The 27,804-nt window shown below is 31.3% G+C and overlaps 1 protein-coding gene across 1 annotated transcript in view; it reads left to right on the forward strand.

Annotated features, from left to right (window-relative positions):
* LOC141342664 (pituitary tumor-transforming gene 1 protein-interacting protein) overlaps positions 1-26,332 on the forward strand; it is a 29,473-nt gene extending 3,141 nt beyond the window's left edge. The window contains exons 4-7 of the mRNA XM_073847161.1: positions 5,432-5,540; positions 8,185-8,250; positions 15,659-15,705; positions 24,481-26,332. Of these exons, the coding sequence (XP_073703262.1) occupies positions 5,432-5,540; positions 8,185-8,250; positions 15,659-15,705; positions 24,481-24,530 (272 nt within the window). The 3' untranslated portion in view covers positions 24,531-26,332. The remainder of the gene's footprint in view (positions 1-5,431; positions 5,541-8,184; positions 8,251-15,658; positions 15,706-24,480) is intronic.
* Positions 26,333-27,804: the final 1,472 nt, after the last annotated feature.

Raw genomic sequence — 27,804 nt, forward strand, 5'->3', positions numbered from 1 at the left:
TTCACATTCATGAAGTGAGATTTGCATTCAGGGCTGGAAGTCCCCAGTCCAGCTTCCTTTCAATGACGGGGAAGCGGAGCAGTGATTTTATCACATCACTTCACCTTTACATTCACAAACAATGCGGATCTCTAGAGTACTTGATTCTGATGAGGTATTTGTGGCATATAATGGTTAAATATTAACGCACAGTGACCAACTGAGCTGTAAATACTCAGCCAAACCTAGTATTGCTTATAAAGTGTTATCGTTTGTATTAATATTTTCAATAATCTTTTATTATTTTAAGTTTTTATTTTAATTTTTAAACTTTTCTTTTGTGGAATTTTAACCAACCAAACCAACTTAACCAACACAGCAGTGCTCGTGTTTTGTCTCTTTGCGGCTTCTATGAGTATAGAAAATATAATAATTACTAACCAAATCAATATTTACCCCTTTTTATGGCTTTGGTGTTTAATCATGTAATACGTGTGATAATGCACCTTTAGACTCTTTATCACAAACTAAACCTCTGCAGATAAAGGTCTCTGTTGAGTTAATCAACTACGTATATAAAGTCTTCAAAGTTTCTTTAAATACAGTGAGGCATCTCTTTAGGTTTGCAAAAAAACATTTATGACTTACCTGACAAGACCACATTTTTGTTGAATTGAAAGTGAAACCGTAGTGGATGAAAACAGAATCTCCAGCTCATATCTCACCCCAAACTAAAGCTAAACTTAAGCCATGAAGCCTATTGCTTACACTGTAAGTTAGGGTTAGGGGTAAAAAGTCCCATTTATATTAAATGCAAAATTTAATAGCAGTTTCTGAAAATGTTGTGACATTATTTTACCATAATGCAAACACTATTTTTCTCTATTAGGTGAGATGAACTGCTCTTTTAACCACATATGTGACCCTGGACCACAAAACCAGTCTTAAGTCGCTGGGGTATATTTGTAGCAATAGCCAAAAATACATTGCATGGTTCAAAATTTTTTATTTTTCTTCTATGCCAAAAATCATTAGGAAATTAAGTAAAGATCATGTTCCATGAAGATTTTTTTTGTAAAATTCCTACTGTAAATATATATCAAAATGTAATTTTTGATTAGTAATATGCATTGTTAAGAACTTAATTTGGACAACTTTAAAGGTGATTTTCTCAGTATTTAGATTTTTTTGCACCCTCAGATTCCAGATTTTCAAATAGTTGTATCTCTGCCTAGGGATGCTCATTTCGGTTAATTTTCCTGACCGACAACCGCTGCTTGTTATCCGAACATTAACCGTTAACTGATAAAATTAGAATAATAAATTAGTTTAAAATAAAAATAGAATGCACGAGTATCTGTGATGATACATTAAAAATACAAGCAAATGTTTTATTTTAACGTGCAAACAGCAGCATACAGAGCAACAACAAAAACTGTATTGACATATACTTAAATTATCACGCATCAGCAGCGGTTCTGAGAACAGAGAAAATCTGAATGAAAAAAAAAAGAATAATATAAATAGGCCTACACTAAATATGTAATTAAATTAAAATTAAATAACTACCTAATTAAGATGACAAAACTAAAACACACTGAATCCTTTTATGCGCTTTGAAGAACTGTACCAGTCTTATTCTTCTCGTCGGACATAAAAATATATAGCAGGCCAGCCAATACCTCAGTGTGCCTAGTTTTTAACATGTCCACATGCTGTACGGATAGGCAGGACCGCTGTCTGTTAACTCTTAGATCCGCGAAAAAAACACCATCACAAAAACCCTTTCAATTTTCGGTTCGGGACTTCCATCCACTGTCATATGCGTGTGGAGAAGCGCGTGTTTTACAGCGTTCAGCAATAGCCAATCACAGACATGTATGTTGATTTGATTATCACTGTGGCCAATCAGAGGAGGCTATGTTACAATCCACTCACCAACCAAAGTGCCGGTTTCAGTTTTGCTGATTTCTACACTTTTGCGAACTCTCTTATTAAAACAAAGAAAGTGTTGGCATTATATAAATAAGAGATTAATTGTGCAGTGTAAAGGTTATTTTATTACTTTTTAATAACTTTATGAGATTGCAATGAACTACTCTAGGATGAGTGATAGCTTTCCAGTGATTGTAACTGGAGCGCCTATTGCGTACTTTCTAGACTATAATTCATTCAGAATTTGAATACATTCACTCACGGATTCACTCTCTGATAACCCAATAACGCCACTTGCCATTGAGTTGCATATACTACATCTGTTTAAGTAAAGGTGAAGCGAAATATGTCTGTACAGCCACACTGCACGTGTCGACACTCGCTCGTGAGTAAACAGATAACTTACAAATAGCATTATTTCTTTCACCATGCAGCGAACGTAAAAAAAAAAAAAAAGAATAGAAAAAAACCCTTTTAAACCGTTTAACTGATAGTAATAATCGGTTAAAATTCTTACTGTCGGTTAACGGTTAAACGGTCAATATGAGCATCCCTATCTCTGCCAAATATTGTCCTATCCTAACAAACCATACATCAAAAGAAAGCTTATTCATTGAGCTTTCATATGATGTATACATCTCAGTTTTGTCAAATTTAACCTTATGACTGGTTTTGTGGTCCAGGGTCACATATTGCATTCAAAATCTATATACAATTTTCTCATTCTGTGTCTGTTTTTTTTTTTTTTTTTTTCCTGAAGAATTGTTATTTTATAATGCAGTTATACGTTATAATGTAATATTAAAGTAAATGCATATTGTATCTGATTGGTAACTCATGGACCACAAAACCAGTCTTAAGTAGCACAAGGATATTTGTAGAAATAGCCAAAAATACATCGTATGGGTCAAACATTTTCTTTTATGGCAAAAATCATTGGAATATTAAGTAAAGATCATGTTCCATGAGGATATTTAGAAAAATTTCCTACCATAACTATATTGAAACGTAATTTTTGATTGGTAATATGCATTGCTAAGAACTTCATTTGGACAACTTTAAAGGCGATTTTCCCAATATTTTGATTTTTTTGCACCCTCAGATTACAGATTTTCAAATAGTTGCATCTCAGCCAAATATTGTCCTATCCTAACAGAATATACAGTACAGAGCAAAAGTTTGGACACACCTTCTCATTCAAATGAATGAGAAGGTGTGTTCAAACTTTTGGTCTGTACTGTATATTTTTCTGTTTATTAAAGTTTTTACTCTACATTTGTGCAGTTTTCAGTGGGTTAGTGATATTTTTTAAATATATATAAATTAATAAATAAATATTTTTTTTAAATGGGTTTTTATACAAAAACTGCTTTTTTATGTAAAATTCACTTTATAAAAGACCCACATTTCTAACTTTAATTCATGGGGATAACATGGATAATTTCACATGGTTTAGTGTAAGATTTTTGCCCATCTTTTGGAAAATCCAGTTTTAAAAGTAAAAAAAAAATACTTTTACAAGTAGGTGGCTGCAGAGCTCCACTTTTTGCTATTTGACCACCTGAAAGATATTTTTTCACAAGTTTTTTCAGTTGAATTCATATCTACAGTACAGACCAAAAGTTTGGACATACCTGAATGAGAAGCTGTGACTTTTGGTCTGTACTGTACATCATGAATAATTTTCAATTAAAAAAAATTACCCTTATGACAGGTTTTGTGGTCCAGGGCCACAAATCTAACCTACCTTTTTTTTTTTTTAAACTGCATTTACCCCTTTATTAATTGAGCAATTCTTTGGAATTTAAAATTACACATGAGCCACACCAAAACCAACAAACAAATGCAAAATACATATTTATTTTCTGCAATACTGACAAGAAATTTGAATATATTATTTTGTCTGAAATGTATAAAAACATATAATGTGAGAATTACCAGTATTAACTCCATTGGAATGAATGGAATTTAATTAAATACCTTTGAATGCATAATTAATGATTGCTCAAAAACGGTCCAGATATATGAAACCTGCATATTTATTTTAATCAAAACAACATAAATATTACTCTGGAAAGTTTTCAAACAAAAATTCACTTTTACTTGCATAAACTTGAACTTTCAGATGAAAATTGTAATCAATTTTTCATGCTTTAGTGGTTCATCAATAGCTCAAAAGTTGCTTTTTAGCTGCTTTTTAAAGGAGACTTTTCTGCTCATCAAGGATGTGTTTATTTGATTTAAAACACTGAAAAAACTGTAATATTGTGAAATATTATTTCAATTTAAAATAACTGTTTTCTATATGAATATATTTTAAAATATAAATTATTCCTGTGATGCAAAGCTGAATTTTTTTGCATCATTACTCTAGTCGCAGTGTCACATGATCCTTCAGAAATTCGTTCTAATATTTTGATTTATTATCAGTGCTGGAAACAGTTGTGCTGCTTAAAATGGTTTTGAAACCTGTGATACTTTTTCAGGATTCTTTGATGAATAAAACGTTAAAAAGAACTGCATTTATTTAAAATAGAAATCTTTTGTAACAAAAAAACAGCTCATTAAAAATTTGGGGTCTCTCTCTAAAAGAAATGAATACTTTTTTTCAGCAAGGATGTGTTAAATTGATAAAAAGTGATAGTAAAGATTTCTATTTTGAAAAAAATGCTGTTGTTTTAAACTTTTTATTCATCAAAGAATCCTGAAAAATTATCACAGTTTCTAAAAAAATATTAAGCAGCACAACCGTTTCCAACACTGATAATAAAAGTAATAAATCAGTATATTAGAATGATTTCTGAAGGATCATGTGACACTGAAGACTGGAGTAATGATGCTGAAAATGCAGCTTTGATCACAGAAACAAATTATATTTTAAAGTATATTAAAATAACATTTTTTTATTTTGAATTGCAATAATATTTCATAATATTACTTGTTTTCCTGTATTTGTAGTCAAATAAATAGAACTTAGATGAGCAACTTGAGATGAGACTTAAAAAAACAACAACATTAATGATCTTACTTTTGAGCAAAGTGTATATATTCATATTTATCAACAAAACTCAGTCCAAAAGTGGGTGAGATATGGTGAAAAGGCTAAAAATATTTTTTTAATTTTTTTTTTGGCACTAACATAACTTCATTTTTTAAAACTCACATTTAAAAAATTGTAAAATAAATAAAAAATAAAAATAAATAAATGATCTGCCTTTTGAAGGCCTTAAATCATTTACAGTGTTTCATTCCCTTACTATAAACTATGAATTCAGTAAGAATTTTTATGCATCTTTTCCAGGTCAAAACACACCTTAAATGTGTTACAAAGGTTAAATTCCAGATGATGCATTTCTATTGCTCACACTCACATGATAATAACAAAAGCAATTGCACAACTCCTCAATCAGGAGACCTGCACTTTCAGCAAACGTCCAGCAGGTGTCAGTATTGACCAACACACTGTGTGTGTCTCTGCTCTTCAGTGTTGTGATGTGGTTGTTGTGTGTTGTTCCAGTGAACTTTGAGGCTCTGATCATCGCGATGGCCGTTGTGTGCGGCGTGCTGCTGTTGGCCATCTCCATCTGCTGCTGCTGCTGCTGCTGTAAACGCAGACGCTCGTCCAGGTCAGACCTCCACAAACACAGTCACAAGTGTGTGTTAGACATTCACCAGCTAACACAGGATGCCATATATAGTCTTTCATATCAGCTTCACTGCCTCTTTTCTTTAATTAGTTGCATTCACACTAACAGGTTTCACTTCCACCTCAAAGCCGTGATGAGTTAGTGATAAAAGATTAACCCTTTAACGCCCAACAGATCTCATTTTACAAAACTGAAGAGTTTATTGAACCCTATAAAGCCTGACATATTAAATAATAGTATGAAGTTATTTTTCAAGCACCTGTCAAGTTTGAGATTTTGGTCTTTTTGTTGTTTCATAAAGTGTTTTTTAAGACTAGAGGAAAGAAAACACCCAAAAGACACTGATAAGTGTTTCTTTTATAGCGGTTTATCTATTTGTGTCAATAGATTTCAATTACAATCCATATTTTTTAAGGCCGTTTTCTCAAAATTAGTTTTTTTCTCCTACACTAAGCCATAAATAACACTTACACACACACCAACATTTTTATTCCTGTTTATATTCTAAAGGTTTTTACTGAGGGATCTGTTCATATATAATTAGCTGGATTTAATACAACATTTTATTCACCCCATAATGGTAAAAAATATTTTTTTTCACCAGATATTTTTCTGAATTATGGAGTGACAAAATTAGATACCCCAAATTCCCTCTGTAAAACATTTGACTCTAATATGTCAAAAACAATTAAACAACAATTTTGGAACTGACTTCATCCAGTGTTTAGATTCTTGTACTAGAAATGTATGCAAATTAGTGCATTTTACATTAAATAATGCTCATTTGCATATTTAAACACTAACATTTTATAAGACTTGTAAAGTGAAGTGAAGTGAAAACTTTTAGTTAATTATTTTTAACGTATTCACCTGCAGTCTCGCCTTAAATGGAACACTTGACTTAACCTTTAGACAAAGTTTTTTAAAAAATTATTGATTTTTATATTTGATCTGTCAAGCTTTTATCATTTGTATAATCTGATATAGTGAGAATATAAAGTAAAAACCGCTCAGTTTTATTCAGAGACTCAAACTGAGCAAAAATATTAAATTTGGTGCATATGCTGTTATTAATATGATGAAAAATTCTGATGCTTGTAATGTAAATCAATGAGATTCCAATAACAGCACAGCAGATGCTGACATTAAATAATATAATGTGAGTCGTCGCACTATATCTCCAATAATATGTCTTAGTAAGCTGAAATTGAAATGATCCAAACATATAATGCAATGCAATCCAATGATGATTGAGAGATGAACAAATAAACGTCCCTTAAAAGATCCTAATGATCAGATTTGAGACTCGCTGATTTTTCTACAAAATGATTAATAGAGAATCTAATAAAGCCAAGCTTCTTAAGTCTAGTAAGTGTTCATCTGGAAATACTGTTAAAGAAATTCTGACATTTACTTGATCAAAATCAGTCAAGGTTTGACAGCAAAAATACACATGCAGCAGCTGAAGGTGGACGTTTGTACTCTTTACAGTATACAGAATAGCATTAGACTTGACATTTTCCCTCCCAAAGAGGTTATTTTTAAAGCTGGTTTTGCATTTGACGGCTTGTAAAGGGCACATCTGCGTGTCTGTCCGTCAATCAGAGATGATTTAATTTGTCAAGTCTTCCATCTGCTCAGCGGCTGCGTGTCAATCACGCGTCTCATGATGCAAACGCAGACGTGCTTTACTTACTGAAGCAGATGCACTTCCTCTATGTCTTATTAATGCTTATTCAGCTTCATGTGATGATGCTTTGTTCTGTGGTATTTAGAACGGCTGGTCAAAAGCTTATTTTACAGCTAGACAGATCATAGTTTCACTTTTTCTTCTCTTTCTGAGTGAATTATGTTTTATTGTCGTTCATGATTGAAGAGGAATTCATGTGGCTGGAGTTTCTGTCTTTCGCTTTCAGTGATGATGTAAAGGTCAATGATTTATCATCATTCTCTACCGGACTCAGAAATGATTTTCTCTAGTGCTGATGTTTGAAATAAAAACATATGCAGATTTATTGTTTATGAGAGTAAAATAATAAATCAAATCATTAAAGGAGTAATTCACTTCCAGAACAAAAATTAAAAAGATAATCTACTCACTCCATTGTCATCCAAGATGTTCATGTCTTTTTTCAGTCATAAAGAAATTGTTTTTTTAAAATAAAGTGGACTTCTATGGTGCCCGCCAGTTTGAACGTCCAAAATGCAGTTTAAATGCAGCTTCAAAGAGCTCTAAACAATTTCTTTTAGAAAATGACAGATCTTTTTTCTAGATAAGACCCTTCTTCTGTTTAAACTCGTGGGCACCATAGAAGTTCACTAAATGGAGAGAAATCCTGAAATGTTTTCCTTTAAAAACATCATTTCTTTGCGACTAAAAAAAGATTTTTGGATTTTTGTTCTGGAAGTGAACTTCTCCTTTAATGCAGCTAAATGTTTTTGTTGATAAGTAGCTGCCAGTTTGATATCACTGCGGTTTTTATAAATACTCTGATAAACATTTGCGTTTTGGAAACTTGCAATTCCAGTAATTCTGACTTAATATGAAAATGCTGTGTTATTGTTAATGTACTGATATAGTGTTCGGTAATATTCTGAATTAGCTTTTATTTCTGTGTTTCAGTTTTGACCGTGAAGATGAGCAGTTTGCCCGGAGAAGAGAGGAGATCAGACAGCGAGCTGATGAACGGTACGGAAATCTTACATTTTAGATCAGCAGATACATGATCAAATGTTTTACTTCCACTATGTAGATTAATGTTTTTTGTCACTTTAATATTGATCATTTATAGGACTATTTCACACAAAATTGAAGATATGCTGAAAATGTGCTCACCGTCAGGCCATCCAAGATTAGGATAAGTTTGTTTCTTCATTAGATTTGTATAAATGTGTCATTCCATCACTGACTCACCAATGGATCCTCTGGAGTGCATGGGTGCCGTCAGAATGAGAGTCCCAACAGCTGATAAAACATCACAATAATCTACAAGTAATCCACACCACTGAAGTCGGAATGTTCCGAGAATGAAGTCGGAATGTTCCGAGAATGAAGTCGGAATGTTCCGAGAATGAAGTCGGAATGTTCCGAGAATGAAGTCGGAATGTTCCGAGAATGAAGTCGGAATGTTCCGAGAATGAAGTCGGAATGTTCCGAGAATGAAGTCGGAATGTTCCGAGAATGAAGTCGGAATGTTCCGAGAATGAAGTCGGAATGTTCAGATAACGTTTCGAAAAATAAAGTCGGAATGTTCAGATAACGTTTCGAAAAATAAAGTCGGAATGTTCAGATAACGTTTCGAAAAATAAAGTCGGAATGTTCCGTGGAATGAAGTCAGAATGTTCCGTGAAATGAAGTCGGAATGTTCCGAATGTTCCGAGAATGAAGTCGGAATGTTCCGAGAATGAAGTCGGAATGTTCCGAGAATGAAGTCGGAATGTTCCGAGAATGAAGTCGGAATGTTCCGAGAATGAAGTCGGAATGTTCCGAGAATGAAGTCGGAATGTTCCGAGAATGAAGTCGGAATGTTCCGAGAATGAAGTCGGAATGTTCCGAGAATGAAGTCGGAATGTTCAGAGAATGAAGTCGGAATGTTCAGATAACGTTTCGAAAAATAAAGTCGGAATGTTCCGAGAAATGAAGTCGGAATGTTCAGATAACGTTTCGAAAAATAAAGTCGGAATGTTCCGAGAATGAAGTCGGAATGTTCCGAGAATGAAGTCGGAATGTTCCGAGAATGAAGTCGGAATGTTCAGATAACGTTTCGAAAAATGAAGTCGGAATGTTCCGTGAAATGAAGTCGGAATGTTCCGTGAAATGAAGTCGGAATGTTCCGAATGTTCCGAGAATGAAGTCGGAATGTTCAGAGAACGTTTCGAAAAATAAAGTCGGAATGTTCCGTGAAATGAAGTCCGAATGTTCCGAGAATGAAGTCGGAATGTTCCGAGAATGAAGTCGGAATGAAGTCGGAATGTTCCGAGAATGAAGTCGGAATGTTCTGAGAATGAAGTTGGAATGAAGTCGGAATGTTCCGAGAATGAAGTCGGAATGTTCAGAGAATGAAGTCGGAATGTTCAGAGAATGAAGTCGGAATGTTCCGAGAATGAAGTCGGAATGTTCCGAGAATGAAGTCGGAATGTTCCGAGAATGAAGTCGGAATGTTCCGAGAATGAAGTCGGAATGTTCCGAGAATGAAGTCGGAATGTTCAGAGAATGAAGTCGGAATGTTCAGAGAATGAAGTCGGAATGTTCAGATAACGTTTCGAAAAATAAAGTCGGAATGTTCCGAGAAATGAAGTCGGAATGTTCAGATAACGTTTCGAAAAATAAAGTCGGAATGTTCCGAGAATGAAGTCGGAATGTTCCGAGAATGAAGTCGGAATGTTCCGAGAATGAAGTCGGAATGTTCAGATAACGTTTCGAAAAATGAAGTCGGAATGTTCCGTGAAATGAAGTCGGAATGTTCCGTGAAATGAAGTCGGAATGTTCCGAATGTTCCGAGAATGAAGTCGGAATGTTCAGAGAACGTTTCGAAAAATAAAGTCGGAATGTTCCGTGAAATGAAGTCCGAATGTTCCGAGAATGAAGTCGGAATGAAGTCGGAATGTTCCGAGAATGAAGTCGGAATGTTCTGAGAATGAAGTTGGAATGAAGTCGGAATGTTCCGAGAATGAAGTCGGAATGTTCAGAGAACGTTTCGAAAAATAAAGTCGGAATGTTCTGAGAATGAAGTCGGAATGTTCTGAGAATGAAGTTGGAATGAAGTCGGAATGTTCCGAGAATGAAGTCGGAATGTTCCGAGAATGAAGTCGGAATGTTCCGAGAACGTTTCGAAAAATAAAGTCGGAATGTTCCAAGAATGAAGTCGAAATGTTCCGAGAATGAAGTCGGAATGAATTTGGAATGTTCCAAAAATGAAGTCGGAATGTTCTGAGAATGAAGTCGGAGTGTTTCAAGAATGAAGTCGAAAAATAAAGTTGTAATGTTCCGAGAATGAAGTCGGAATATTCCGAGAATGTTTTGAAAAATAAATTCGGAACGTTCTGAGAATAAAGTCGGAATGTTCAGAATGTTCCGAGAATGAAGTTGCAACGTTTCAAGAATGAAGTCGGAATGTTCCGAGAATGTAGTCGAAATGTTTTTAGAATAGAGTAAAATCTACAAGAATTAATTTGTAGCAATTTCAAGATTAGATGTTTTTAACTAAAATACAAGTCCATAATCCATAATCCATCTCCTGTTGTCTCTCACATCAAAATCCAGCCACATATTTGTTTAGAGCAGTTTTGGCTTGTAAGCGGTGCTTGATCTGTGCATATTTCTCTCCTGATTCAGACCAGACAACTTTTTCACTGGAGGAAGCGTTATTATGAATTATGTTTTAGTTAAAAATGTCTTCTCAAGATGTTAACTGATGGACTGGAGTGGTGTTGATTACTTGTGGATTATTGTGACGTTTTTATCAGCTGTTTGGACTCTCATTCTGACGGCACCCATTCACTCCAGAGGATCCATTGGTGAGATTTTCTCAGAATCTGATGAAACAAACTGTATATAGTTTGTCCATGTGGCCAGTTTTGTCATTGTGAGGTTTGGCCGCATTCGATCCTGTCGTGTCACAGTCAAAGTTTTTTTCAAGCACCTGTTGATCTGAAGCGGATTCGGTCACGTAATGAGTATGCAGTGTGTGTCTCAGCGCTTTGTTGATTACGTGTGTTGCGTGTAAATATGTCTATAGGGCTTTCAGCAGCTGTGCAGCACTAACAAGGTCACTTCTGTGTCAGAGACTCGAGGGCGAGCAGGAATCTCCTTTAGAACTCGAGAGCTCAGATTAACCAAGATCAGATATCTCTGCAGGGTCTCCGCGGATTGTGTTTGATGCATCTGATGTACGAATGGGCTTTTGTTCAGTATTTTTCATCTGTCACAACAGAGAACAGCCTAATGTGTTTCTTTGGTGCATGTATGTGTGGTTTGTTAGGATAGGACAATATTTGTCATCAAAATTTGAAGAACATGGCCTTTAAAGTTGTCCAAATGAAGTTCTTAGCAATGCATATTACTAATCAAAAATTAAGTTTTTATATATTCATGGTAGGAAATTTACAAAATATCTTCATGGAACATGATCTTTACTTAATATTCTAATGATTTTTGGTATAAAATCGATAATTCTGACCCGTACAATGTATTTTTGGCTATTGCTACAAATATACACGTGTAAGTGGGTTTTGTGGTCCAGGGTCACATATAGAGTAAATTAATATAATAATAAGAAGAATTGTAAGATTTATATAAAAACAGGCTTGGTTAGCGATGGTTAGTTCTATGATAGTTTCGTAACACTTTACAATAAGGTTCCCCTTCTTAACTGCATTAGTTAACATGAACTAATAATTAAATATACTTTATTATAGCATTAATTAATCTTAAAGTTCATTTAAACTTACTAATACATTATTAAAGTCAAATGTAAAATATCTGTTAATATTAATAATTAGTTTTAGTTTATTTGCGTTTTTTTTGTCATCTTTACTGTCTGTATAGTATTTATTAATATTTAGAATTAGTTTTTATATATATTTTCTGTTTTTATGTTACATTTAAAGTCAACATGAGTTAATGATAGATACTACTTTTTTTATTTAACATTTATTAAACTTATTTTAAATCCAACATTAATACATTTTTACAACTAAAAGTATCAGTTAATCTTATTATTATTAAAAATAATTTTTTTAGTCTTTTGATATTTTTTGCATTTAAAAATGTGCCAATTTTCTTTTTTAAGTAAAATGAGTTGCGACAGGAGTTTCATGCGGATTGTGTAAATTGTACATTCATATTTAGTTTACACTTCCATTTAAAAGTTTCAGTAAGATGTTCTTACTTTTTTTTTTTTAAAGAAAATAATGTTTTTATTACTCAAAGTTTTATTAAATGAATCAAAAGTGACATTAAATACTTTTATAATGCTACAAAAGATTTCTATTTCTAATAAATGCTGTTCTTTTGAACTTTATATTCATCTGTAAACCCTAAAAAATAAAATGCATCACAGTTTCCACAAAAATATTGGTCAGCACAACTTTTTTCAACATTATTAATAGTCAGAAATGTTTCTTGAGTATCAGTATATTAGAATGATTTCTGAAGCCTGGAGTAATGATGCTGAAAATTCAGCTGAACATCACAGAAATAAATTACATTTTAACATAAATTTACATAGAAAACTATTGTTTTAAAACTAAAAAATTATTTAGCATTTTTTACTGTATTTTAAATGAATTAAAATCAGCCTTGGTAAGCAGAAGAGACTTTTAAAAGCATTTAAAAAATCTTGCTGACCCCAAACCTTTGAATATTAGTGAAGCATAGTCTTATAAAGATGAATAAAGATCCTCAGTAGTGTTTTTAGTTGTATTCGCTGTTGATCTTTGTGTTTATCATTCCAGTTGAATGCAGAAATGTGATCTGTAACAGATACGCACGTGTAAAACACTCTCCGGTGGAGTCATTGTTGTGCTGGTTTGTATAGGATTGTGGAAGCAGCAACAGATGGCTAACAGCTCCAGTGATTGTTCACAGATCAGCTGCTCATAAAGCTCCGGCTGATTTATACGGGTACGAGCGGCCGCAGTTCCTCTAGAGGCTCGGCCCATCTTCATTGTGTGCTGTAGAGAGGATGAATGATGTACGGAGAGCGATTGGTGTCGTTCAGCGCTGCTCGTATGTCACACGCCCCTAAAACAGCGCTGCTCGTATTTACGACGACCATGTGAAGGAATGGACGGCCTTAAACAAAGACATGTGCGGCTCTTCAGGACTTGGCCAGTTTTCAGTTGAACACTTTTGGTTGTGGAAATTGAATCCAGGTTAAAAAAATTCAGAATCGCAAGATATAAAAAGCAAAACTTTAAGAAAAAGGTCAGAATTGCAAGATATGAATGCTGTATTGTAGGAAAAAGGTCAGAATTACATGATGTAAATGTAGAAATCTAGAAAAAAAGTCAGAATTGCAAAATGTTAACAAAAAACTATGAGGAAAAAAGTCAGAATGGTGAGATAAAAATGCTAAATTTTAGGGAAAATTTGAGAATTGTAAGATGTAAATGCAAAATCTAGGAAAAAAGTCAGAATTGAGAGACATGAATGCAAAATCTTAGGAAAAAAGTATTTCTGTAAGTGCGCAACTATGCGCAAAAAATAAAATCGAAATTGCGAGATATAAACACAAAATTTGAGGAAAAAGGTCAGAGTTGTAAGATGTAAATGCAAAAATCTAGGAAAAAAGTCAGAATTGCAAAATGTAATACAGAACTATGAGAAAAATGTCAGAATTGTGAGATATAAATGCTAACATTTGGGAAAAAAGTCTGAATTGCAAGATTTAAACAAACTCTAAGAAAAAAGTAAAATGCTAGATATAAATGCAAAATTTTAGGGAAAAAAAGTCTAAATTGCAAGATGGAAAAATAAATCTAGGAAAAAAGTCAGAATTGCAAAATGTAATACAGAACTATGAGAAAAATGTCAGAATTGTGAGATCAAAATGGTAAGATTTGGGAAAAAATCTGAATTGCAAGATTTAAACAAAAATATAAAAGAGGGAAATGCTAGATATAAATCAATTTTAGGGAAAAAAAAGTCTAAATTGCGAGATGTAAGTGCAAAAATCTAGGAAAAAAGACAGAATTGCGAGATGTAAGTGCAAAAATCTAGATTGCGAGATATGAATGCTATATTGTAGGAAAAAGGTCAGAATTACATGATGTAAATGTAGAAATCTAGAAAAAAGTCATAATTGCAAAATGTTAACAAAAAACTATGAAAAAAAGTCAAAATTGCAAAATGTAATACAGAACTTTGAGAAAAATGTCAGAATTGTGAGATAAAAATTCTAAGATTTGGGAAAAAATCTGAATTGCAAGAGTTAAACAAAACTGTAACAGAGGTAAAAATGCTTGATATAAATCAAAATTTTAGGGAAAAAAAGTCTAAATTGCAAGATGTAAAAAAAAAAAAAAAATCTAGGAAAAAAGACAGAATTGTGAGATATGCAAAACTATGAGAAAGAAAAAAATCTGAATTGTGAGGTATGAACACTCCATTTGAGGAAAAAGGTCAGAATTGCGAGACATAAACGCTTAAATTAAGAAAGGCAAGATATAAATGCAAAATCTAGGAAAAAAGTCAGAATTGCAAGATCTAATCGCTAAATTTGGGAAAAAAATCATAATTGTGAAATATAAATACAAAACTATGAGAAAATAGTCAGAATTGTGATATATAAATGCTAAATATTAGGAAAAATGTCAGAATTGTGAGATCTAAACGCTAAAATTTGGGAAAAAAGTTCGAATGAGGGCTGCTCGATTATGGCAAAAATCATAATCACGATTATTTTGGTCAATATTGTAATCATGATTGTGACTGGGTCCAAAACTTTATATTAGTGATTAATTTAAAGATGGCAATACAGCAAAAAAACAACAACAAAAAGATACAAATGAAAAAAAAAAAATTCTGAATACTTTAAAGTCTAAACTAAAGTAGTCTAACAGCATACTACAAAAACTGAATGTAATTATTTGGATGTAAAATTAAACAGCCTCTTCACTGTAAGAATTAAGCATGCTTTGTTTCTTATTAAAACTACAAAAGTCCTTCATTCAAGAGCAGTGAGTGATTTTTCTCTTTGCATTTTTATGTTTTATTAATATTAAGCACAGAGACGGCAGAAGGAATATTATTTGTTGGCGCTTTAAGAGCCACACGGATTCAGTATACTGTTATACACATCCTGTATTTTCAATCTCAACTGTTTATGATCATATAAGACGTAACTCACAAGGTGTTTACATGAATAATCACCAAGCGCCTCGTTTTGAAATGTTTTTGTGTATTTGAGCGTTTAGGCTCACCTTGAGCTAAAAGATAACTTTGTCTCTGAGCGCATACACAGAACTCTCAGCAAAAAAATCCAGCCGAAATGATGCAAATGACACAGAAATTGAGTATTTTGTTTGAAAGATCTGCATAACCCGGTCCGGTTTGTCCAAAGCCGTCACTCATCTCTGGTTTCTGTCTGTTGCAGGAGGGCAGAGAGGAAGGTGAAACATGATGAAATCCGCAAGAAGTATGGTAAGTAACGTCAGTCCTCTACTTCTGTCATTAATATTCACAAGAGTTCAGCCACAGCTACGCATTATAACTCTTTTCTGAAGAGTAGAGTCAAGAAACTAGGAAATAACACATATAAAACTGTGGGAATGATATAGAGACTAAAACCTGGTAAACAAATCTCACATTTTAGGTTATTTGAATGTTTTTTGACACTTATTGGCTATAAATATTTGTATTTTTGTTTCAAATTGTATTAATTGTATTTATCTACTCCAATAGAAATGCAAAATTAAAAAAAAAGTCAGAATTGCAAGATGTAAAGGCAAAACTTTATGAAAAAAAAAAATCAGAATTGTGAGATTTAAATGCAAGAATCTAAGAAAAAAATCTGAATTGCAAGATATAAACACTAAATTTCAACAAAAAGGTCAGGACTGCAAGATATAAATAGTGAATTTTAGAAAAAAAAATCTGAATTGCGATATGTGACAAAACAATAAAAAAAGTCAGAATCATGCTTGATTACAAAACTCTAAGAAAAAAGTCATAAATGTTAGATAGAAATACTAAATTTTAGGAAAAAGTCAGAATTGTGAGATTTAAATGCAAAAATCTACAAAAAAAATCTGAATTGCAAGATATAAATGCTACATTTTAGGAAAAAAACTCAGAATTGCGAGATGTGACAAACAATAAAAAAAGTCAGAAATGCTAAAAAAAATTGCAAAATTTTAGGAAAGTCTAAATTGCAAGATGTAAATGCAGAACTGTGAGCAAAAAAAATCTGAATTGTGAGATATAAATGCAATAAAAAGTATACACACTAAATTGTAGGTAAAAGATCAAAATCGCAAGATATAAACGGTAAATGTGAGAAAAAAAGGTCAGAATTGCAAGATATAAATGTTAAATTTTAGAAAAAATGTCAGAATTGCAAGATATAAATGCTACATTTTAGCAAATTTTTTATTAATCTACTCCAAAATATACATCTAAAATAGTAGAAATAAAATTGGTTTTACAATGAAATTCATACACTCCCTTTCAAAAATGTATAGTCTGTAGAATTGTTTAATGTTTTTGAAAGAAGTCTCTTCTGCTCACCAGTGCTGCATTTATTTGATCAAAAGTAAAGTAAAAATGATAAAATATTATTACAATTTAAATCAGCTGTTTTCTATGAAAATCTATGTTAAAATGTAATTTATGTCTATGATCAAAGCTCAATTTTCAGCATCATTACTGCAGTCCTCAGTGTCACATAGTCATTCAGAAATCATTCTAATATGCTGATTTGCTGCTTTATTATTATCAGTGTTGAAAACAGTTGTTCTGCACAATATTATTGTGAAAACGTCATACACGTTATTTTTCAGGATTCTTTGATTAACACAAAGTTTAAAAAATCAGCATTTATTTGAAAATCTTTTGGAACATTAAAAATGTCTTTTCTGTTACTTTAAAATCAGTTTAATGCATCCTTTTCAACAAAAAAGAAAAATCTGACTCTCCAGCTTTTGGTGGTGTGTATATATATATATATATATATATATATATATATATATATATATATATATATATATATATATATATATATATATATATATATATATATATATGGTCAGCACATGTTGTGTCCCATATTTGTTCACTCACTGATTTATTGGAGCCGTTCCTGTTGAAGAATTAGCTGCAGATAATTGCATCAATAATTCTGGGTGGGGTTCAGACTGGCACAACTACAAAATGCTCAATTCTGCAGAGATCTTCAGTCTTATTAGCTAGTACATCTTAAGTTGTTATGTTTTGGCTGATTACAGGACATCATGTGGAGTTGTCGTAACACAGGTCTTTATTGATCTGCTACATTGTGTTGGTCTCAGTAATGCTGTGTTCAGCAGATAATGTGTTCTTCAAACGCAGTCTGATGCAGGAACACTCAGCTTTCTGATCGACTCGTGCGTCGCGTCCCAACAGCACCTGATCAATGCTGATGTGGCCTCGGCAGAAGACGACGAGGGGATTACAAATGACTTTTAGTGATACTTGAGGAGGTTTATTTCCACCACGGAATATAAATAGGAAATTGTGACTTTTTAGTTACTTTTAAAGTTTAGTTTTTGTTTTTGTTCTGTCTTGCAATTCTGACTTTTTTTCTTAGAATTCTGCATGTGGTCAGGTATCAAAAAATTCAGGAAAAAAATTGCAAGATGTAAACTGAAAATTATTAGTAAAAAAAAAAACAAAAACGTTAGAACAGTAAGATATAAATGCATAATTGAGAGATGTCACTATTTTGAAAAAGGAAAAGTTACAATTGCAAGAAATGTCTTACTAGAAAAAAAATCAGAATTAGAAAAGAAAGTAAGAATTAGAAGATATAAATGCAGCATTCTAAGAAAAAAATTTGAATTGTGAGAAAAAATGTCAGAATTGCAAGAAAAAGTCAGAATTTCAAATAAAGTTATAAATGTAGATTTAAAGAAAAACGTTTGAATTGTAAACTGAGAATTCTGAAAAAAGTTAGAATTGCGAGGAAAAAATCCGGATTACAAGAAAAATTATGAAATCAGTTGCAAGATATAAATGCAGAATTTTAAGAAAAAATTCTGAATGATGAAAAAAAATCGGAATTACCTAAGGAAAGTCAGAATTAAAAGATATAAATGTAGATTTAAAAAAAAAAATGTTGGAATTGTAAACTGAGAATTCTGAAAAAAGTTAGAATTGCGAGGAAAAAATCCGGATTATGAAAAGAAAGTCAGAATTACGAGATATAAATACAGAATTCTAAGAAAAAGTTGGAATTATAAACTGAGAATTATGAAAAAAGTTCAAATTGCAAGAAAAAAGTCAGAATTATGAAAAGGTCAGAATTATAAGATGTGTGAAGTCAGAATTACAAAAAAGTCAGAATTACGAGATATAAATGCAAAATTCTAAGAAAAAAGTTGGAATTGTAAACTGAGAATTCAGAAAAAAGTCAGAATTGCAAAAAAAAGTCAAAATAACAAGATCAATTTCAAGATATAAAGTCAGAATTTGGAGATATAAATAAACCGAGAATTCTAAGTAAATAAGTCACAATTTTTATGTTTTTATTCCGTGGTGGAAATAAGATTCCATGAATATTAATGCTAACGGTTGCTCTACTAGATAGCAGTAGGATATTAGCACTAATTACATTGTTGAAAGCATCTATACTTTACTCTTTACTTCTGAATTAAGACCCAATTAGCCTTTCCCAGATGCAACACAGAAAATGGCATATTCTTGCATATTTCATCACATTGTGCTTACAAAAAATTACCATCTGCTAAACATTTATCTGATATTAAGAAAATAATGTTTTAAAGCGCATATGGCAAAAATTGCATGAGGATTTGAGGAGAGACATGCATTTCTTCCTCATTTTGGCTTGGCTATCCAGCACTAATAGGTGGAAAAGCGTCAGACGGGTCACTTGACTCATGCTTGATTACCTCTGTACTAATTAGCGCTGGTGGAGAGCTGAGAAGAGCTGTAATTTATGTGGTGGCAAAGCCCCGGATGGCGTCCCGCGCTGCGGAGGAATGAGGTGAAATGTAAATGTAATTCGGTGCCTGAGATCGCAGCTCCTGCGGCGCGTGAGAGCCAGAGAAAGCCAGAGCGGGTCACTGGAGCCGCGGCGGAGGGCAGGAGCTGCTGCGTAAAGACCAGCGGAAAACCACACGACCTTGAGACGAGCTGGAGAAGAGCAATGAAAATGACCTGAAGAGAGCATTCGTCTTTTAGCAGGCTGCTTCATTTATGTAGACGTACTGTGAAACTACATGGAAACAAACTTAAATTAGCTTTTGCACTACTACTGTTTTTCTATTTTAGTAAACTTTTAAAAATTTGCTAATTTTTTTGAATTTAATTTTTCTTTCTTTCTTTCTTTCTTTAATTCGATTTCATTTATGTAATTACTTATTTCTTATTTTATTTGACTTATTTCTTATTTTTATGTATTTATTATTTTTTTATTTATTTCTTATTTATTTAACTTTTTAATGTATTATTTAATTTAACTGTTTATTTTGTTACCTTGTTTTTCTATTTTCGTAATTTTTTAAATTAATTAAATTTTCTTAATTAAAATTTTATTTCTTTTTTATTTATTTTAATCTATATCATTTATTAAATTATTTAATTGTTATTTTATTTCTATTTAATTTCTTTTTTGTTTATTTGTAATTTTATTTCTTATTTATTTGTTAATTTATTATTTAATTGGATTTAACTGTTTATTTTGTTACTTTTTTATTTTATTTAATTTTATTGACTTTGGCTAATTAGCTGCTACACTACCACTTTTTTCTATTTTGGTAATTTAAAAAAAAAAAATATTTATTTAATTTGATTTCATTTATTTAATTAATTACGTATTTATTATTTTATTTCTTTCAATTTCATTTATGTTTTGTTTTGTTTTATTTATTTCTATTTCATTTCTTTTTTGTTTATTTGTAATTTTATTTCTTATTTATTTGTATTCTTAATTTATTTAATTTGATTTAACTATTTATTTTGTTACTTTTTTATTTTATTTTATTTTATTTTATTCACTAGCCAATTAGCTGCTACACAACCATTGTTTTTCTATATTAGTATTTTTTTTAATTTATCAAATTTTTCACATTAATTTCTTTTTTATTTATTTAATTCCATTTTATTTATTTAATTATTTTTCAATTATTTCTTTATTTAGTTAGTTTATTTTTATTTCTTATTTATATGTATTTTAATTTCTTATTTAATTTGAATTAACTGTTTATTTTATTTTATTTTATTGGCCAATAAGCTGCTACACTACCACTGTTTTTATATTTTAGTATTAAAACCCCCCCCATTAAATTCGATTTAATTTATTTATTATTTCATTTTTTGTTTATTTATTTTTTAATTTTAATTAAATTTTATTTCCTGTTTATTTGTATTTAATTTGTATTGAATGAATTTATTAAATTTGATTTATTTATTTAGTTACTTTTTTATTGTATTTAGTTTTATTGACTTCGGCCAATTAGCTGCCACACTACCACTGTTTTTCTATATTAGTATTTTTTTTAATTTATTACATTTTTTACATTAATTTCTTTTTTATTTATTTAATTCCATTTTATTTATTTAATTATTTTTCAATTATTTCTTTATTTAGTTAGTTTATTTTTATTTCTTATTTATATGTATTTTAATTTATTATTTAATTTGAATTAACTGTTTATTTTATTTTATTTTATTGGCCAATTAGCTGCTACACTACCACTGTTTTTCTATTTTAGAATTTTTTTTTAAAGATGTATTTAATTCTTTAAATTAAATTTTTATTTATTTAGTATTTGTTAATTTATTATTTTTAATGTAATGTAATTTATTATTTATTTTAATTAATTTATTGTTTAATTTAATTTAATAATATTGTTTTTTATTATTATTTAATTTGATTTAAAAATTTATTTTGTTACTTTTTATTTAATTTAATTTTATTGACTCTGGTCAATTAGCTGCTACACTACCGCTGTTTTTCTAATTCTTTTTTAAATTATTTTATTTTATTTTATTTTATAGCAGTCAGCCTACTGATGTATTCATATGCGTGTCTGCGACTGCAGTGCGTCTGTTTGACATTCTCGTGAGCCGGTCGCTCTTGCCGGTGTAGAGGGTGTTGAAAGTAAAGAGAAGATCAAAGGGTGTGAGCCTCTCTGAGAGCTTCATCCCTCTATCTGATGACAAGACTCTTCTCATCCCCGCTCACTCGCTCCGACTGACGGTGCTTCATCGTGTTTTCACTGCACGATGGCTCCTCATCCTCTCACATACAAGTGAGCTCAGTAACCTGCAGAATAATTGCTGAGCAGGTACAAACTTGGATTTTCTGAGTTATATCTTGGAATTCTGACTTTTTCTTTAAAATTATTAGGAAAAAACTCCAAATTGTGAAATAAAAAGTCACAGTTACTTTTTTTTTTTCCTGTGGCAGAATCAAGCTTGCATAGTTTCCACATTGTGCTGCAACCTAAAAGTCATTTTTGTAAACTTTACTTTACTTCTTATTTTGAGTCATATGATACTTTCTTTGAGAAACAAACTTAAGTTTTATTCACTGATAAACAAAAAGAGCTAAAACCATGGTGCAATATATTCAAATTTCAGAGCTTCATTGGTGGAAATGATGATTAGTGACTTAATTTCAGCGTGTTTCTGACATAAAGCATCAAATGACTTCAGAAATATAGTGCATGCATCATATGGACGACTGTTATGATACATTTATGGATTCATATGATTTATTTTATTTTCTAAAATGCATCATATAGACTGCTGTTGCATTTATGGATGAATATGTTTCCTTTTTATAATGCATTTTATAAAATAAAATAAAATGCATCATATAGACTGATGTTATGATGCTGCATTTTATTTTATTTTATAAAATGCATCATATGGACTGCTGTTATGATGCATTTATGGATTCATATGGTGCATTTATATAATGCATTTTATAAAATAAAATAAAATGCATCTTTTAGACTACCGTTATGATGCATTCAGATGATGCATTATGTTATTTTATAAAATGCATCATATGGACTGCTGTTAGGATGCATTTATGGACTCATATGATGCATTTATATAATGCATTTTATTTTATTTCCTAAAATGCATCATATGGACTACTGTTATGATGTACCAGAATTGTGAAATAATAAGTCACAGTTATTTTTTTTCCCTGTGGTGGAATCAAGCTTGCATAGTTTCCACATTGTGCTGCAACCTAAGTCATTTTTTGTAAACTTTACTTACCGAGTACAAAATAAAAGTCATGGTGCAAGTATGTGGTGATGCTGCTCGGTTATGACTGATGGTTTCTGGGCCGTGTCCTCATTGGCTCTGCTGTGTGCTTGTGTGTCCTGTGGTGAAGTGTGTGTGTGTGTGTGTGTGTGTGTGTGTGTGTGTGTATGACAGCATGATGGATGGAGGCCTCCGTTGTGTTTCTCCTGCTCTCAGCAGTCCGTACATCAGGGACCGGGCGTCTCCGACCTGCTGCTCTTTCTCTCTCTCTCTCACACACACACACACACACACACACACACACACACACACACACACACACACACGCACATGTACATGTACATGTACACAAACGCGAGCGTCTGCCCTCTGAAGGACGTTCTATGTGAGATTCTGGCCATATGTCACACAGCAACAGGGTCCAAAACCAACACTCACCCAATGCCAGATGAGACTTTGGTTTAACAAGATATAAATGCAGTTTAAAGCAAGAGTTGATTTCTGCTGCTTTAACTCCATATCAGTGCTGGAACTTATTAGAGCTTCAGTCCTCTGGAGCATCGAGCGGTTAAAGTACATGGAAACAAACTTTCATTTAATAATTGTATGAAATTTTTAATTTAATTTAATTTAATTTATCAAAAAAAAATTTTTTTTGGAGAGTTTTTGCTTTTTTTATTTATTGTATTTAGTTTATTTAATTTGATAAAAAAAATTTTTTTAATTACTTTAAACAATTAGCTGCTACACTACCACTGTTTTTCTATTTTATTAATATTTGAAATGTTATTGTTTTTTATTTTAATTTCATTTTAATTTCTTATTTATTTCATTTCAATTTAAGTTTTTCTTATTTTTATTCATTGTTTATTTATTGTATTTGATTTTTTATTTATTTAATTTGGTTCAATTTATTTATTTTATTTTATTTATTTATGTAGCTGCTACACTGCCACTGTTTTTCTATTTTAGTAATATTTAAAATTTTATTAAATTTTGTATTTTAATTTATTTTGTATTTTTTATTTAATTCAATTTAATTTAATTATTTATTTTAATAGATTTTTTTCTTATTCTTATTTTAATTGTTTATTTATTGTATTTAGTTTATTATTTAATTAGGTTTAATTGTTTATTTTATTTTATTCTATTTTTATTTTATTAATATTTTAAATTTAGTTAATTTTTTTATTTTAATTAAATTTTTATTTTCTATTTATTTAATTCAATTTCAAATTAAAATTTCAAATTAAATTATTTATTTTCTTTTCTTTTTTTCTTTTATTTCTTTATATAATTATTTATTGTTTAGTTATTTTATTTTGTGTTTATTATTCAATTTAATTTAAATGTTTATTTTGTTACTTTAAAATTTTATTCAATTTGACTTTGGCCAAATAGCTGCTACACGACCACTGTTTTTCTATTGTATTAATATTTTACATTGAATTAATTTTTTAAAATTATTATTTAATATTAATTTATTTAAATAATTTAATGTAATTATTTATTTTATTTTTTCTTATCTTTTGTTTATTGAATTTTATTATTTATTTAATGAATTTAATTGCTTATTCTATTTAATTGACTAATTGGCCAATTAGCTGCTACACTACCATTGTTTGTCCGTTTTGTTAATATTTTACATTTTATAATTTTTTTTAATTTAATTGCTATTTTTTTATTTATGTAATTCAATTTAATTTATTTTCAAATTTTTATTCATTGTATTTTATTGTTAGAATGTTTGATCTTGATGTCAGATCTGATCTCTCAGAGTTTATTCCTGCTGCTTTAACTCAGCTTTAGCACCAGAATTAATAAGAGCTTCAGTCCTCCGGAGCATCGCAGACTTAAAAAATGCACCTTCTCTCATATACGACTGACAGCAAATAAGACGTGGATATGAATAAGAGTCGGTTTCTAATTCCCACATGTGACTGTGACACATTTCATCTCTCCTGTCCTTCTTTCCAGGTCTCGTCCCAGACTCCGATCACCCGTACAGCAAGTTCGAGAACGAGTAAAAGCCACGGATCGGACATCCAGCCCCACAGGAATCACACCACCACATGCTTTGCTCTTTTGAGACGCGACGGATCACTTTAGGTTAGATGGAGCTGGATGACAACCGATACGGAGATTACCTTCTCAGTCCTTCCATTGGTTAGAAATCTCTCTTTCAAACAGTTTCTGTTTCTTTATTACTCAAACGCAACAGCGTTACTTCAAAAATGATGCTGTTCCTCTGTATTTCTGTCTTGATTTCCAGTACGAATATCTAGACATTCTTAAATCAAGAAAACTAGAAATGAGAATGGCTTAAAATGAGAAAAAAACCCACTGACAGATATTTTTGTTTTCGTTTTAAGCATGGACTCACTTCATTTAGATACATTTTTCAGAAAATAAGAACATCTCAAGTAGATGTGTCTTGATTTGAGATGCTTGTACTGGAAATCAAGGCCAAAAATCCTGAGGAAGAAAATGATTTTTTGCACATTTTAATTGCTTTAGATGCAACTGATGGAAAAGGCCAAAATGGCTCATAGAATGTGATTGTTATTTTGTTTCTTTGTTTTTTCTAGTTTGAGAACTAGTTTATGCAAAAATGTAAATTCTGTCATGTTTTATTCACCTTCATGTCTCTTTTCTGCACAACAACAGTTCATACTGACTAGAACATGCAAAAGATGATAAGATGGACAATAAATACGCCATAACTGTGGTGTTGTCCAAATGATATGCATGCAATATTTACATTAAGACTTCTTATTTTGAGTCATTTGATACTTTTGTTGAGAAAGAAACTTAAGTTTTATTCACTGGTGAACAAAAAGAGCTAAAAACATGGTGCAATAAATGCAAATTTCAGAGCTTCATTGGTGGAAATGATGATTAGTGACTTAATTTCAGCCTGTTTCTGACATAAAGCATCAAATGACTTCAGAAATATAGTGCATGCATCATATGGACTACTGTTTTGATGCATTCAAATGATGCATTTTATTTTATTTTATAAAATGCATCATATGGACTGCTGTTATAATACATTTATGGATTTGTATATGATGCATTCATATGATGCATTTGATAAAATAAAATAAAATGCATCATATAGACTGCTGTTATAATGCATTTATGGATCCATGTGATTCATATATACGATGCATTTTATTTTATTTTATAAAATGCATCATATGGACTATTGTTATGATGTATATGATGCATTCAAATGATGCATTTTATTTAATTTTATAAAATGTATTATATGAACTGCTGTTATGATGCATTTATGGATTCAAATGATGCATTCATATAATGTATTGTATAAAATAAAATGCATCATATAGACTGCTGTTATAATGCATTTATGGATTCAGATGATTCATATATATGATGCACTTTATTTTATTTTATAAAATGCATCATATGGACTGCTGTTTTGCTGCATTTATAGATTCATATGATGAATTTATATGCTGCATTTAATTTTATTTTATAAAATGGACTACACTTATTATGCCTTTAATGAATTTTCTTTGTCATTTTTTCACTATGAACTATTGTTGCATGAAGATGCAAAAATTCTCCTTTGCGTTCTATGTAAAACAAATAACAGCCTATGCGTTTGCAATGACACAAGGTTGGATAAACCATGACAGAGTTCAGTCTTTCAGTGAATTATTCCACTTTTTTGATTAAGTTGTGATTGCAAACTCAGCATTTTTAAATCACTCTGGCTTCTGTGAATGACTTAGACATTTGTATTTATATACTGTGTTCTTATTAAAACATGTCCTAATAAAAACAAGCTTCCACTTTTAAAGTAATGTCTGTGTGGACTGATGATGAGTTGAGTGAAATGCACATCACATCCGGCGATGTTCCCTTTCACCGCCTGGAGGAAGTAGTTTGATGTCCTGCTCGTTCCATCGGTCCGAACGGCTCCTCCTTTCCATACTAAATCGACAGCTGCACCATAAGCGCATGATTCTTTTGACAATGCATTTAGACACTCAAATCATTTAAACACAGAGCAGAAAATCAGTCTTCTCTAGACATTTTTGTGTTTTAGTTTGTGCCACCTGTTCTATAGTTCAGATGTAAGCAGCGTTTGAAACAGACTGGCGCATTCGTTATGCAGCTCATTCTGTGCCGTAATTAGACTAACAGCGAAATTCGTGCATTAGATTGCAAAGGCACCGAATCCAGCAGGGAATTGCAAATGTTTGAGCAGATCCGTGTGAATCCGCTGCATGTTAAAGATGCCGAACGGAACGAGATGAGCGCAGCAGTTGCATGCAAGATTTAAGTGAACATGAAATCATCACTGACCCTATTTACTTTCCTAATATGTGTTTCTGCATTATTCATCAGTGCATGTTACTCCAAGGAAAATGATGCAGGAGAATCATCTGTCTCTCTTATTTTTCATCCAGCTGTTTCTGTTTTACAAACAAATGTCTCAGATTATTAAAGTATAAAGCGTGTAAAAAGTGTTTCACTCAAATTTAAATTTGAAAAAGTTTAATTTGAAATAAAGAAACTGAAGTCTATTTTAGCACCAGTAATATTTATTATTTCATTATTTGGATTATTATTTTTGCATATATATATATATATATATATATATATATATATATATATATATATATATACATACATATAAATGTATATGTATATATGTACATATATATGTGTATGTGTGTGTGTGTGTGTGTGTGTGTGTGTATATATATATATATATATATATAAAGTTATTTATTTAAAAAAAACTTATATATTTTTTAAAAGAACGAAAATGTGATGCATGACTTTTTTTTAATATTTTATAGATATGCACAAAATGTATATAATTTTTCTAACATACTACATAAACATACATCAAATCTTTTCAGTGTATTTTCTAAATCTTTTCAGTGTAGTGAATGAATTGAATCTTTTCCTTCTTCTTTTCCTGTATGAATTATTAATTGAGTCATGTACAGAATATTTGGGTCTTTAAAAGGCCATTTAAAAAACTGTACAAATGTCCTTAGGACGCCTGGCTTTTATTATAAGGCGAGGCGGTGTTCTACAGATGACGGACAGCTGATGCAGCCAATAACCGACGCGACGTCCATTCAACGGCCAATGACTGACCATTGGGGGCGGGGCTTGCTCAGCGTTTTATCCGCACTCTCGCCAAGCAAAAGGAGAATCCCAAAAATGACATCCAGCTTTCCAGAGGAAAACCGCGGCGTTTAGAGACGTTCTCCTGAAGTTTCCCTCCTCACATTATCACGGATTACAGCTCAT

Source organism: Garra rufa, chromosome 9 (assembly GCF_049309525.1).
Source record: "Garra rufa chromosome 9, GarRuf1.0, whole genome shotgun sequence".
NCBI classification, from domain to species: domain Eukaryota; kingdom Metazoa; phylum Chordata; class Actinopteri; order Cypriniformes; family Cyprinidae; genus Garra; species Garra rufa.